At 37.1% G+C, this 13,371-nt stretch overlaps 1 protein-coding gene across 16 annotated transcripts in view; it reads right to left on the bottom strand.

The window, feature by feature from the left end:
• Positions 1-13,371, bottom strand: part of LOC129060378 (protein PPP5D1-like) — a 272,742-nt gene that overhangs the window by 73,802 nt on the left and 185,569 nt on the right. For 3 of the 16 annotated variants that reach the window (XR_008527042.2, XR_008527049.2, XR_008527047.2), the window contains one exon: positions 8,035-8,212. The exons of 11 other annotated variants lie outside the window; for them this stretch is intronic. Coding sequence is in view for 2 of the 5 variants with exons in the window: in XM_054559427.2 (XP_054415402.1) it covers positions 11,317-11,388 (72 nt within the window). In the remaining 3 variants the exon portion in view is untranslated. Of the gene's footprint in view, positions 1-8,034; positions 8,213-10,805; positions 11,389-13,371 lie in introns of those variants that run through there. 2 more of the 16 variants (XM_054559429.1, XM_054559427.2) reach the window with 2 other exon arrangements.

Below are 13,371 nucleotides of genomic sequence, written 5' to 3'. Positions count from 1 at the left end.
AGAAAGTTGCTCATTGAAAATCCAGAATCCTTGCTCTGTTTATTTGGGAATACTTATCCTGGATTCAAGCTCTGCTAACATTTTCAACAAGATATTAGTAATGCAAATGACCAACATTCCATTGTAAGAATGTTTTCAAGAGATATTGTAAAACAAAACAAAAGTAAACCAAAAGCCTTCCATCATTTCCTCATAGTTTGGAGCCCTTGTCGGACCAAAGAGAGATACCAGGCCTCACCTGTGCCTGAGCCTAGTCAGGGTTTATTTCACAAATAGTAATGCCATGATGACTAAATCAAATTGGCAACTTCAGATTAAATGGAGATAACACATTGTGACCAGTTTAATCAATACAATTTTCTTACTTCCTATTTCAAGGTTCATTTTGAAACTTTATGTCCATTTTGTAAAATAGCAAACAGTGTTTTTTCCCTTTTTCTATACTCTTTCTTTTGAAAGAATCCGCACCCCCACCACCCTTCAGTCCAGTGACCAACGGCAGCATTTGTCATCGTTATTCCTATACTAAGAAAAAGAAAGGACAGCTCCTGGGCCAGCTGACATTCTAATCTATGATCTCTATTTTCTTGGTGACTCACATTCTGCCATTTCACACTTGATAACTAGTGTGGGTATATTGCATGCATTTTTCTCTTACTTTGTTCCCCTTTACTTTGGCAAGTCTCATGGAAAGGGGAGGTGACTCTTTCCAATATCTAGTGGTCTTTCTTCCCTCACAATCTTGGAAATTACATTATAAAATGTGAAACTCAATATCATGCCACCAACGCATTTTGTATGTTAATTCGCCAAGAAGATAAATCGCATTTTCTCATGTTTCCAGAATCTTTAGGATTTTACGGCATCCCACACTTGCTCCCGGGATGCTCTATCCTGGAGCCCCATCTGGTTTTCTTTTCTAACCATGTTCCCCTGAGATCTTCTTTAATTTGAATTGTATTAAATTCATCAAACTCTTTAATGAGCCTTGGGCATTGTTCGACTTGTGTGGTGGCCTCTCCTGGATAGTAGCAGAGGGGAATCTTAACTGCCTTCAGTGTATATACTTCTGGGCGTTCCCATCAGGTCTAAGCACTGTTTCACATTATGTGAATGTCATAAATAACTTGGTTGAAAGGGTCAATGTTTTCTTATCTTGAAGAGAGTCAAAGGGCAGTTTGCATTTATCTAGGAAATGCACCTCACAGATGCTAGTCTTAAAAGCTCCTCAGGGGATGGGTGGGGAAATACTATTATCCTTACATAATTCTAAAAATCTGGGGGGTAGTAAACCAACTGCATAAATCCTTCCCTTTCCTTTTAATCAAGGCTATAGCAAAAAAAAGAATAAGAAAAAAAATACTGCTCCTAATCACGAGTAATTTTATTTTTCTTAACAATATACTGTTTTTCTCAGTAGTATATGCTTTCTTTGTCCCCTCTTGGCTTGTTTTTTAGGATCTCTTTTACTTGTATACAAAGTGGGTTGTAAGAGGCTTACTTCAATAGTATCCTTGAAACTGTCTTAAGTACACTTCCCCATATTAAAAGAGAAGGAGCCAAAGAATTTTTGTTTGCTTTGTTTTGTTTTTGCTGTGATGAACTGGGATCTGATTTAAGAATTTAACACAAACCAAGTTAAAATAAAATAGAGTTTTGCAATTGTATTTTAAAGGCCCCCTACACAGTCTACAGCTGTCTGGATCTGTTCCTGGATGGAAATCATAGATGAAGTCCTTAATATCTCCCTATTGAATTCTTTGTCCACCACCCATTTTCAGTTCATGCAATCTGCCCCTTGCCAAATTCCACTTCCTTTAGGCTGAATCTATGTCCCTTCATTTATGTTTAATGTCTGGGAAAATCAGCTTCTAAATTCCAAATAAGTGGAATTTTACCAGTCACTTTAAAGAATTGATAACACTTTCCTGCAAAATTCTTTTTTAAAAGAAATATTGTAAAATCAATTCTACTTTATTTTTGAGTTCTACAATTGAACTAGTGAATCTTTTTTTGTTGTTGTTTAACGAACTTTGTTGAGGTATATTACAATGTACCTCAACAATGCAATATATAATAAAATGGACTTATTTTAAGTATACAGTTTGATGAATTTTCACAAATACATTTGTATCTATCTGTGTAACAACGAATTCAATCAAGATATATAATATTTTCATTCCCCTAAAAAATTCCCTTTTGCCTCTTCCAGAGAGCACAACCAGTGCAAAATTTCTAAGGTGAGACTGAGCGTGGCAAGTTAAGGAAACTGACAGAAATCTAGCGTCGCTGTGGCATAGTGAAGAGGCAGACAAGGATGACATGAAAAGAGGTCAGAGAGGCAGGTGGGGCCTGATCTTGCATAACCTTTTATTTTGTAGAGAGAAGTTTGGCTTCCATTCTGAATTCAATATAAAAAAAACCACTGGCTCTTGACTGGGACCTTGTACGTGGAAGAACATTATGGTGTGATTTTTCTTCCATCTCCAGCTGTTTAGCCCTGCATTTTCCTCCTGGCATAGGTCCTCTGCTTCATGCTTCCCTGTCACATCCACAGCTGCATCCAATAGTTTCCCCTGAACTCTCTTTTTTTTTGAGACAGTCTTGCTCTATTGCCCAGGATAGAGTGCAGTGGCACAATCTCGGCTCACTACAATCTCTGCCTCCCAAGTTCAAGTGATTCTAGTGCCTTAGCCTCCCAAGTCGCTGGGATTACAAGCACGCACTACCACGCAGAACTAATTCCTTCCCCTGAACTTTCATACTACATTGTGCCTTCCACTACTTACATTGTTGATTCCATTCCATCTTTGAGCATGTAAAAGGAATGGAAGGAATAAAAGAAAAAGAAGGAAAACGAGGAAAGAAGCAAGGAAGGGCTGGGAGCTCTTTCTTGGCAAATCCCTTGCACATAAATGTTCATCTCAGGGTCTGCTTGTGAGGAACCATACTTAAGGCAGCTTTCCTTGGACGTCAATGGCAGTCATAAATGTAATAAAGAAACTAAAGAGCTCTGCAGAACGGAAACCCACTTCAAGTTGTTTAACCAGCATGTCCCTAATTTATGGAACCATGCTTAACATTGAGTAGACAATGAAAGTAGTTAAGAAAAACCATTTTTAACCTTTGATAGAGTACTCAAACTCTTAAAAAGCCTACTCTAAGTTTAAAAACTATTTTATATTGTAATTATGTCCTAAGGGGATTATAAGCACATAATTAGTCATTATTTTTATTCTGAGGTTTTTACCCCCAGACTCTCCTAAATTGCACTGCCAACCCCTCACTTCATGTGGATATAGTTAAGATGAACGTTCATGCCCACATTCATTTGCAAAAGTGTTAAAATTTGGGTGATCAATTATATAAATCCCTAGTTATAGTGAAATCATAATTTTAAAACACTGACACACTGGCTATGACACTAAATTATATATTTGTTCAGTAATATAGCATTTCCCTAATTGGGAATTTACTGCTTGATATGGTTTGGCTCTGTGTCCCCACCCAAATCTCATCTTGAATTGTACTCCCATAATTCCCACATGCTGTGGGAGGGACCCAGTGGGAGATAATTTGAATCATGGGGGCAGATTGTCCCATACTGTTCTCATGGTAGTGAATAAGTCTCATAAGATCTGATGGTTTTATCAGGGGTTTCCACTTTTGAATCTTCCTCATTTTTTCTCTTGCTGCTGCCATGTAAGAAGTGCCTTTCACCTCCCGCCATGATTCTGAGGCTGCCCAAGCCATGTGGAACTGTAAGTCCAATTAAATCTCTTTTTCTTCCCAGTCTCAGGTATGTCTTTATCAGAAGCATGAAAATGGACTAAGACACTGCCATATAAGTGGTTATATGAAAAGTGAGACAAAGTAAACAATCTCAAGGAAAACTTATATTTTATATTTCATTGAAAATGAGTCTCAAAGAAGTTAAGAAGCTTACTCAAACTTGCACATCTCACTGGGGCAGAGCTGGTACTTGATTCAGCTGTGACCGGTTCTGATACCTATGTTCTTTGCACATAATATTAGAAAGTATGGCCATAAAGAAGAGTCAACATGTATCTCTTGGGCTGTAGCTGACACAATTGTCTTCTTTGATTACAACAGATAAATACATAAAGAAGAGTTGGACATAGAAACATTTAACATGAGATTACATTAGTCTATATTTAAATTTTTAACCACTTTCAACTATTATTATTTAGTTGGGTTCTTTAAAAGCGTATATACAAAGGACTCATGAAGTAATGGTTTGACTCAGGCCAAGGACACATTATGGCTTTGATGTTCTATGTTTGTAAGAAAGCATCCCTTAACATCTCCAATCCTAATGCATTCTTCTGTACTTGGTAGGATATTTGGTGGATTGGTGTAACCTTCAGACGAATCTGATATTATAAATATTGATAGACAGCCAGGGATTCCATGAGAGATTCTCTCTAATCTTTCCCTGTGTTCTAGGCAGCATTTCCAAAGAATTGTGAATAGAAGTGATGTACAAAAGCTGTTCTGTCTTCTCTTAATACACAAAGTCAAAAGACTGCTGCCTACCCTCCAAGTTTTTCTCTCCCCAACCCTCAAACCACTAGAAAAGATATTTAGAAAATTCCAGTGGATCTTATGGACAACAGATTCTGATGTGTTGCTGACTTTTTCTGGGGTCTTTTAAACAAATCATCTTTTAATAGATCCCAGAAGAAAGAAATATCTAGGGCATATGATTTGGAGTTTAGTATTCACTCCAATTTTGAAACGTGGATGTCTTAAATACACGTGTATGTTAATTGCAGCACTATTCACAATAGCAAAGACATGGAGTCAACCTAAATGCCCATTAATGATAGACTGGATAAATAAAATGTGGTATATATATGGTACATAGAATACTATGCAGCCATAAAAAAGAACAAGATTATGTCCTTTACAGGGACATGGATGGAGCTGAAGGCCATTATCCTTAGCAAACTAATGCATTATCCTCAGAAAACCAAATGCCACCTATTCTCACTTACAAGTAGGAGCAAAATAATGACAACACATGGACACAAAGAGGGGGACAACACACACTAGGCCTATCAGAGGATGGAGGATAGTGGGAGGGAGAGGATCAGGAAAAATACCTAATGGATATTAGGCTTAATACCTGAGTGGGAAAATAATCTGTACAACAGATCCCATTACACAAGTTTACCTATGTAACACACCTGCATGTATATCCCTGAGCTTAAAATGAAAGTTAAAAAAAAAAAGTGGATATCTTGCAGTGGTACTGATACCTTAAACTACTCAGGCAATGCCAGCTGAATGCTTGTTCTGAAAGTATCGAGGAGAAAACTAGAGAAAACTTCACCATGATCATCTCAGCATGCTACAAATCTATTTCTGCACAAAGAGAATTTTTTCACTAAGATGTATCATTTGGTGCCAGGGCTACCACTGTTTATTTATGTATTTATTTTCAAATCTGAAAATCCCAATTAGCAACTCAGATTTACCAGTTTGAACTGAAAATCATTTTAATAGCTAGTTTGGTTCTGTGCCATCTAATGATATATTCACAAAGAGGAGATATGGATATGGAATGCATTTGTGATTGTTATACTACCTTTATAATGATCTAGTTCTTATTTGTGAGATCCTAATCTAATTATCACATTATAAATTATACAAGTCAGCATATTCTAAGAGTCTTCATGTTAAATATTAACTTCCTTTAATGTTTTAGAATATATTTTATATGCTAATCAATTTGGGCCATTTAATATTTTATTCAGAATTATTGGGATTTTTGCCAAGTAGTAACTTAATTGAAAAAAGGGAAAAAAGGGTGCTTATTTTTTTAATGGTTTCAAAATTATTTCTAGATATAATCAGTGAAAAGTCACTAATCCAAAACTGTAGTCCTCCTTCCTAGGACAATGGAGAAGAGCAAAGTAAATCAGTAACCAAATAAATGCACATCCTGATTGGTCAATCAGATAAACAGTCCAAAGGGATCCTTTTAACTTTGGTAATGAAAGGGGCTGGCTTTCAGTGAAAACACCTGCATTGTTGAAGATAAAATTTGGAAATATATGTCAAGGAAATTATTGCATAAAGCATATCTGGAACAGAATCCTTTTTATTAAAACTATTATGCCAAGGGCTTTTGTGACTTCCAGTTCTTTTATCACCTTGCAGTCTTCCTGCTGATCAATTGCCTGCTCAAATGCTCCTCTGTGTTTCCCCCAGAGAAGGCAACTCCATTTCTCTTGGATACAGCTCTATTTCCTTTTCTGTGGCTGGGGACTCTAAAGTGTAGACCTTCTCATGCTTCCATCAAAAGGTGTCATTAATTCTAGGGCACTTGACAACCATGTTCTCTTTCAAAGACACAGAGGAAGTGGAAGGGAGATCACTGACCCTCACTGCCAGTGCAAGATTTTTCAATTTCATCTATGGATTAAAGTTTCTTTAGAATACAAATATTATGTACTTTTTGATTAGCTCCAGAAAGATTATGCCAACTTTTCCTTTCACACTCTACTTGTGACATTTTTTGGACCTCAGTGGATATAGATCCGACAGTGGAGAGATGTCAGGCATTGATACGTTAAAAGAAAAAACTCACAAAAATGGAAATAATCACATTTTAAAAAACCACCTTGGAATTTGCCATCATACTTGCTCAATCACTTTAGGACTACTCAGAGAATTGTATAGAAAAGGTAAATAGAAACTCATTTTTCTTTCAGTTAATATGCCCACTTTGAAGGTGTAAACATTAAGATTCATATTTGTAATGAAAGCAATCCCCACAGAGGTAATGCCTCAAATATAAACACTCGCTTAATTTTTCATTGCTGGCTGTTTTCTTCAATTGATTCCTCTAAATATGTTAAAAACAACAAAAATAATAACAACAACCCTTACAAAAGGCATTGTTATGAAGACCTTCCTGTTCTCCAGAGCATCAGCTGGAATTGATGTGAGGCCAGAATAAGATGTAATGATGCTTATGTTTAAAGTTATCTTATAGGCGAATCTTCTGGTTTCTCAATATAATGTTTCTTCTTTTTGGAAATAACTAATCTCTTGAAAAAACACAAATTAAAGAGAATGTATTCAACTGTAATGGAGACTTTCTAATGATTTCTTTCATAAAGTGTAGATCAAATCTAAGCTCATACTTTGAATATGAAAATTTTCTTAGTGATGAAAGCTATACTTAGCAAATGTGGAATGTGGGCTTCATACTTTAAGTGTTCTTGAAAATAATAACTATGCCAGTGAACTTCAAGACGAGGAAGTTTAATGGGCCCTGGAGTCTGAACAGATCTCACTGCTTGGATCCAAATATGAGCTTGCAACCAGAAGTGTGTAGAATCAGCACAAATCAGCAGAGAGTCATGGCTCTGGTGGGAAAAGCACGTGTGCCCATCAGAGGAGCCCCTGGCTGGTGTAACTGATTGAGGAATTGAGAATCTTGGCTCCACTGAAGTGTAACTGGGTGCTAGACAGGATTCCACTAGCAAACTTGCACGGAGATTATAGTGGTTTGTAAAGGATGCCAAGAAAAGCACAGTTGGTGCTGCTGGGGCAGACTGAGGCATGAATAAAGAAATCATTAGACGTTATACAGGATTAGAAAATATGAAGAATTATCAAATAAAAAGTGTTATCTTTAGTCTTTGGACCTGCTTTTTCATTTGTTTTCTTTTCCCTTTTCCTCTACTTCGGTGGTTGACTTAGAGCTAGGTTCAGTTATTTGAATTCTCTGGCACTAGTGTCATCTGGCCTGGGAAATCCAATTAATTATTTTTGTGAAATAGCTACTATCTTAAAACAATTCATTTATACTGGCAGAAGGTCAGAGCTAGTTCCAGAGTTTTGGGTTCCTAAAAAAACGGAAAATATTCCCTTCTCATGCCCTGACAATGAAAGCCAGTAGGTAGTATTGAAGGGAATTGTGAGGCTTCTGGCATTCTTGGCCTTTGCTTTGGTACCAGGAAGAGAAAGGAATGACTTAGAAACACATTTAGCTCTTACCTGGATGAATCATGTCAAGTTTTGGTTTTTCCATTTCTCTACATTTCATTTATTTGTTGGACAATGCTCTAATTTCACAAAGTGGTGGTGGAAACACTGCTGACATGACAGCTGTTTATATCTGTGGGTCAGAATGGTCACCGAGAGGTTGGGCCCATAGTGAGTAAACAGGAAGACTCTGGGAAGAGGTAATGGGCACAGAGATATTCTTGTAAACAGCACAAGATATGACCCATCTTAATTTTTTTCAATCAATATAGTTACAAAGTATTTAAAATCTCAAACCCAGTGTGAGGAAAGAAGTAACACATGTAAATTAACAGAGGCACAATGGCTCACACCCATAATCTCAATGCTTTGGGAGGTTGAGTTGGGGGGATCACTTGAGCCCAGGAGTTCAAGACTAGCTGGACAACATGAAGAAACCCCATCTCTACAAAAAATATAAAAATTAGCCTGGAATGGTGTCATGAACTTGTAGTCCCAGCTACTCAGGAGGCTGAGGTGGGAGGATCGCTTGAGCCTGGGAGGTCAAGGCTGCAGTGAGTCTTCATCATGCCACTGCACTCTGGCCTGGATGACAGAGTGACACTCTGTCTCAAAAAGAAAAAAAAAAACACAAACCATATTATACATACTAATTTTGAGTTTCAAAAATGTAACACAAGACATATAAAAATCTCATATATACACAAGAAGGATATATTAATATATTTGAAATTTGGAATTAAATGCAGCTTTATTGCCAAATAATGATTGAGGGATCTTATTTCCAATAAGGTTAAGGAAAAAAAATAAACCAATCAACTGAAAACATTTATTTAACTATTTTGTCAATAAAAATTTATGAATTGAACAAGTCTTGTGATCCATAATCTAGAACAAAGAAAGCTTACCTATTTTTCTCTTACCATTATTTGATGAAAATCTGTAGACTTTTAGAAACTCACAGCTGTTTGCCTTACTGTAAAAGTCTGAGGCCAGTATTTAGAGATATCTACTTTATGCCAAATGTTTTATGCACACTATCTAACTCAATCTGAATTAAATGCCATTAAGGGAAGCATTATAGTTATCCATTTAGTGAATAAAAACATGAATCTCCAAAGGAGAAAATAACATCACCGAAGGCATGCTGTTGAAAGTGAAATTGGATTTTGAGCCAAATCATTCTTATTCACAAATCCATATTTTATTTACTTCACTGACAAGCGAGAAATGGAAAGCAACTAAACACAGTTTTTGAACTGTACTTCGCATCAACAGAGTAAAAAAATAAATAAATGGTAAAGATTTGGCTTCATTCACACTTCATTCATTCGGCGAGACTCATTTGGAGCAGTGAACTGACCAAGGCCCAGGCAAAGAAACAACAAATGTGCCTGCAGCCTTCTCTACATATCCTTGCTCCCTGGGAAAACCAGACTGCCTGCCTCACCTGTCATGGTTATTGCAGTCTCTTGGCTTTTTTGGCTTTCAAGTCACTGTCCCTTCAACCCTTTGGTTTGAGAATATAGTAAATGTTCTTGGCAACCTGACTAGCAGGCACTCTTTTTTTTTTTGCCTTCCAGAGAAGCCTGAGTCAGTTTGGCCAGGTTTCCAAACATCCTTCATGTAAACCATGTGCCTCAAAAGAAGGGTGACTTTATCAGTCTGCTTATGGGTGGGCATGATTCTTCTAAGGTAGCCTCCTTCTTTTACTGGCAACTGAGTCAAGTATGAGTATGTGACTTCACTTTAGCCAAATAGATGTAAAGTGTTCAAGAGAAGGTTCAAGAGAAGTTCTTTATGGATCTGCTGAGAGGGATAGAGGGAGCCTCTCTTTCATATTAGAAATGGACTAGATCATTTGTGACTTCAGTGGCTCAGACAACTACTCCCTAAGTGCAATGAGAAACAGCCTCAGGATGAAGCCAGCACTGGGTAGGGCAGAGCAGATGGACAGAACTTGTAAACTCATAAAGGTTTGGTGGGGCCAGGGCTCCACCAATCCTAAAGCATGCGCTACCTCTGTCCTTTCATTGTTTAAGCCAGGGTGAATTGGATTTTCTATTGCATATATGGCTCCAAAAGTTTGCAAACTGATATAGGAGCTTTAAGACAAGTGGGAAAAGGCTGAGAGGATCCCTACCCCAATGTTGGCTCTGCTGGTTATCCAGGACCATGGATTAGAATCTCTACTAGTCCACTTCTGCCTTCCAGAAGGTGTCATATTGAAGGGAATGAGAATGAAGGAAGGCATTTTCAGTGAACCTACATCCTGGAATTGAATCATACAATAGGAAGTTAGTTGAGCAGTGTCAATCACTCTTCTAGGCTGGAGAGATATAGCGGAAAATCCAAAAGATTTCCAATGACAAGGAGTTTACTGTTTCAAAGGAGAAGAAAGGCAATAAACAAATAGACAGGTCTATAACCTGTCATGTGGGAATAAGTACTAAGAAGGAGAGTAAGAATAAGAATGAGTAAGTGGTAGAGGATGATAGTAAGAGAGTGCGCTATTTTAAGGAAGGTGGTGAGAAAAGTACTTAAAACAAAGGGGAGGGGCATTTAAGCAGTAACTCAAAAAAACGGAGAGAAGTCATCATGCAGCTGTCTGGAGGAAAAGTCTTCAGGCAGCAGGAATAGGTCATGCAAAGGTCCTGAGGTGGAAGAACACCTGATGTGTTATAAGCAAACCAAAAAGACCAGTGTGGCTGGAGTAGAGTGAGTTAACAGAGTGATGAAAAATAAGGACACGGAGAAGAGGACACAGACCTTGGAGCAGACATAGAGGTAAGAACTGTAGGTTTTAATAGACCATGATAAAGGCTTCAGACTTTCCTCTTCTCAAGAGTTTTGAGCAAAGGTGTAACGTTCTTTTTTTTTTTTTTTTTTTTTGAGATGGAGTCTCACTCTGTCGTCCAGGCTGGAGTGCAGTGGCGTGATCTTGGCTCACTGCAATCTCTGCCTCTCAGGTTCAAGCAATTCTTCTGCCTCAGCCTCCCAAGTAGCTGGGATTACAGGCATCTGCCACCACGCCTGGCTAATTTTTGTATTTTTAGTAGAGATGGGGTTTCACCATGTTGACCAGGCTGGTCTTGATCTCCTGACCTCAAATGATCTGCCTGTCTCGGCCTCCCAAAGTGCTGAAATTACAGGGTGAGCCACTGCCCCCTGGCCAGGTGTGACATTCTTGATGAAGTGAGAAAACAGACTGTGTAAGGAGGCAAGGTTAGAGACAGGAAGATGTGTTAGGAGGCAAATGCAATAGTCCAAAAAGGATACAATGGTGGCTTGAACTCAGGAGACAACAGTGGAGGTGAAGGAAGTTGCCAGATTCTGAATATATTCTGAATGTTGCTGAAAGACAGGCTAAAGAATGTGAGAGAAAGAAAGACATCAGGAATGACTCTATGGTTTTTCCCTGAATAAATAGAGTACTCTTTTTCTAAGATTCTCGCACCTGCAGATAGGCTATTTTGGAGGGAGAGAGAAATACGAGTTCAATATTGGAATTAGCAATTTTAACATTTGGAATTAGTGGGAAAAAATAAGATTTTTGTAGATATTCATTGAGAAGTATTGAAATGGTTGCGTATACAACTCTAGAGTTCAGCAAAGAGGTTGAGATTAAGGATTTATATGTAAAAGTTATCAGCATATAGATGTATTAAAAGTTATGGGATAAGAAAAAATTATTTGGAGTTGTGTGCAGACCAAGCAGAGGCTTAAGACTGACTCCTGGGCACACCAGGGTTTAGCAGTTGGACAATAAGTACATAAACTAGGGAAGGAGAACAGAAGTGGAGGCCAGTGAGTTAAAAAAAAAAAAAAAATCAAGCCAGGGGTGTTCCAGAGGCCAAGTAAAGAACGTGTTTAAATGAGGAAAGAAAGAATGAGTGTGTTTAATGCCACTGATTGGTAGAGTAAGATGAGAACTGAAAAACGACCACAATTTTATGAGAAAAAGACCAAATTCAAGCTGCTTGGCTTTTCTTTTCTGCAGGTACTGCCTTATCATATTTCTTCAGCATTTGGAATGCAGACTAATTAGACTATTTATTTTTGAGATTGTATTTGACTTCTTATCCTAGCTTAAAATGAGAGCCAATAAGTGGTGTAATATTTAGTATGATTAAAAAGCTGAAAACCCCACAATGGTGCTAGCTAGACTCCAACTCTATGAGTGAATTAGGAGTACTCTGAGGGACGCAGGAGACACTTGAGAATATGCAAATAAACCCTGCAGAAGTGTTACATCTTTCATTAAACATCAGTACACAGATCTACAAAACCAACAGGAAATAAGTTTAAAAGCAACCTGATTGGTTATACCAATAGTCAAAGGACAAGAAGAATAGAGAGTAATGCTCTTTGTGGACATAGTGAGATGCATGATTTGATTGAATGTTTGGCAAGCCTTTTGAAAATTTTTATTTAACTCTCATTATATATAGGTGTTAAATTATCAGAGACCTTACGCCAATAAGATAGTTAGTCTTCCAAATCAAAACATTTACACATCTGTGAAACACCTGAATATATGTAAGTTTGTAAGTCTATGTACTTATAAATTTAATTAAGTTCTAAATGGTGTAATAATGAACAACGCAGACTTCTAAAATTAATGTTATACCCAGACTTGAGCCTCTCTTCTGTGTATTCCTTCATCTTGATAATGAAATAGTCAAAGAAAATGTTTTGTGTTTTATTTTTGTCATTTAAAATTGTTTTTAGGCTGAAAGAAGCTAATGCAGTGCAGTGCAATACAATGAAGGCCGCATTGTTATTTAAATAATAGGTAGCTTTTACCCTTAAGCTTTTTCTTGGTTATTTTTATATAACAATAGGAGTAAAAAGGAAGAACTGCCCATTTAAAATTTTTGATTCTTAGTCCTACTTTTTGCTAAAAGATTATTTTTGTTTCCTAATGCGTGATTCACAGATGTGTTAGTTTGCATTATGTTGACATTAGTGATTTTCTGTGATTAAAAATTTGAAAGATCCTCAGTGACACTGAATGAGTTAAACAGTCATAATAGTCATGTATTGTAGACAATACATGTATTACTGATTAAGGATAAATATTACTCAGTTTTTAAAGAAGAATTAAATCAGCATTTTTGTAGGTAATTATAATACTAAACAATTATTTAATAGTTTTTCATGTTTCAGACATTGTACTTAACACTTGATATGTAATTAATTCCTCAGAAGAATTCTAAGGGATAGGACTATTTCACAGCAGAGCCCCATTTTAAACAACGGAGATTGGGATTTGGAAATTTAAGCAATTTGGTGAAAATAATAGTAATTTGGTGTGCCAAGGTCTTAATCAATATTCTGTACTGTGCT

Source organism: Pongo abelii, chromosome 6, assembly GCF_028885655.2.
Source record: "Pongo abelii isolate AG06213 chromosome 6, NHGRI_mPonAbe1-v2.0_pri, whole genome shotgun sequence".
Classification (NCBI taxonomy): domain Eukaryota; kingdom Metazoa; phylum Chordata; class Mammalia; order Primates; family Hominidae; genus Pongo; species Pongo abelii.
Note: the sequence above shows the minus strand (reverse complement) of the source record. Positions and strands in the feature narration are given on the sequence as shown.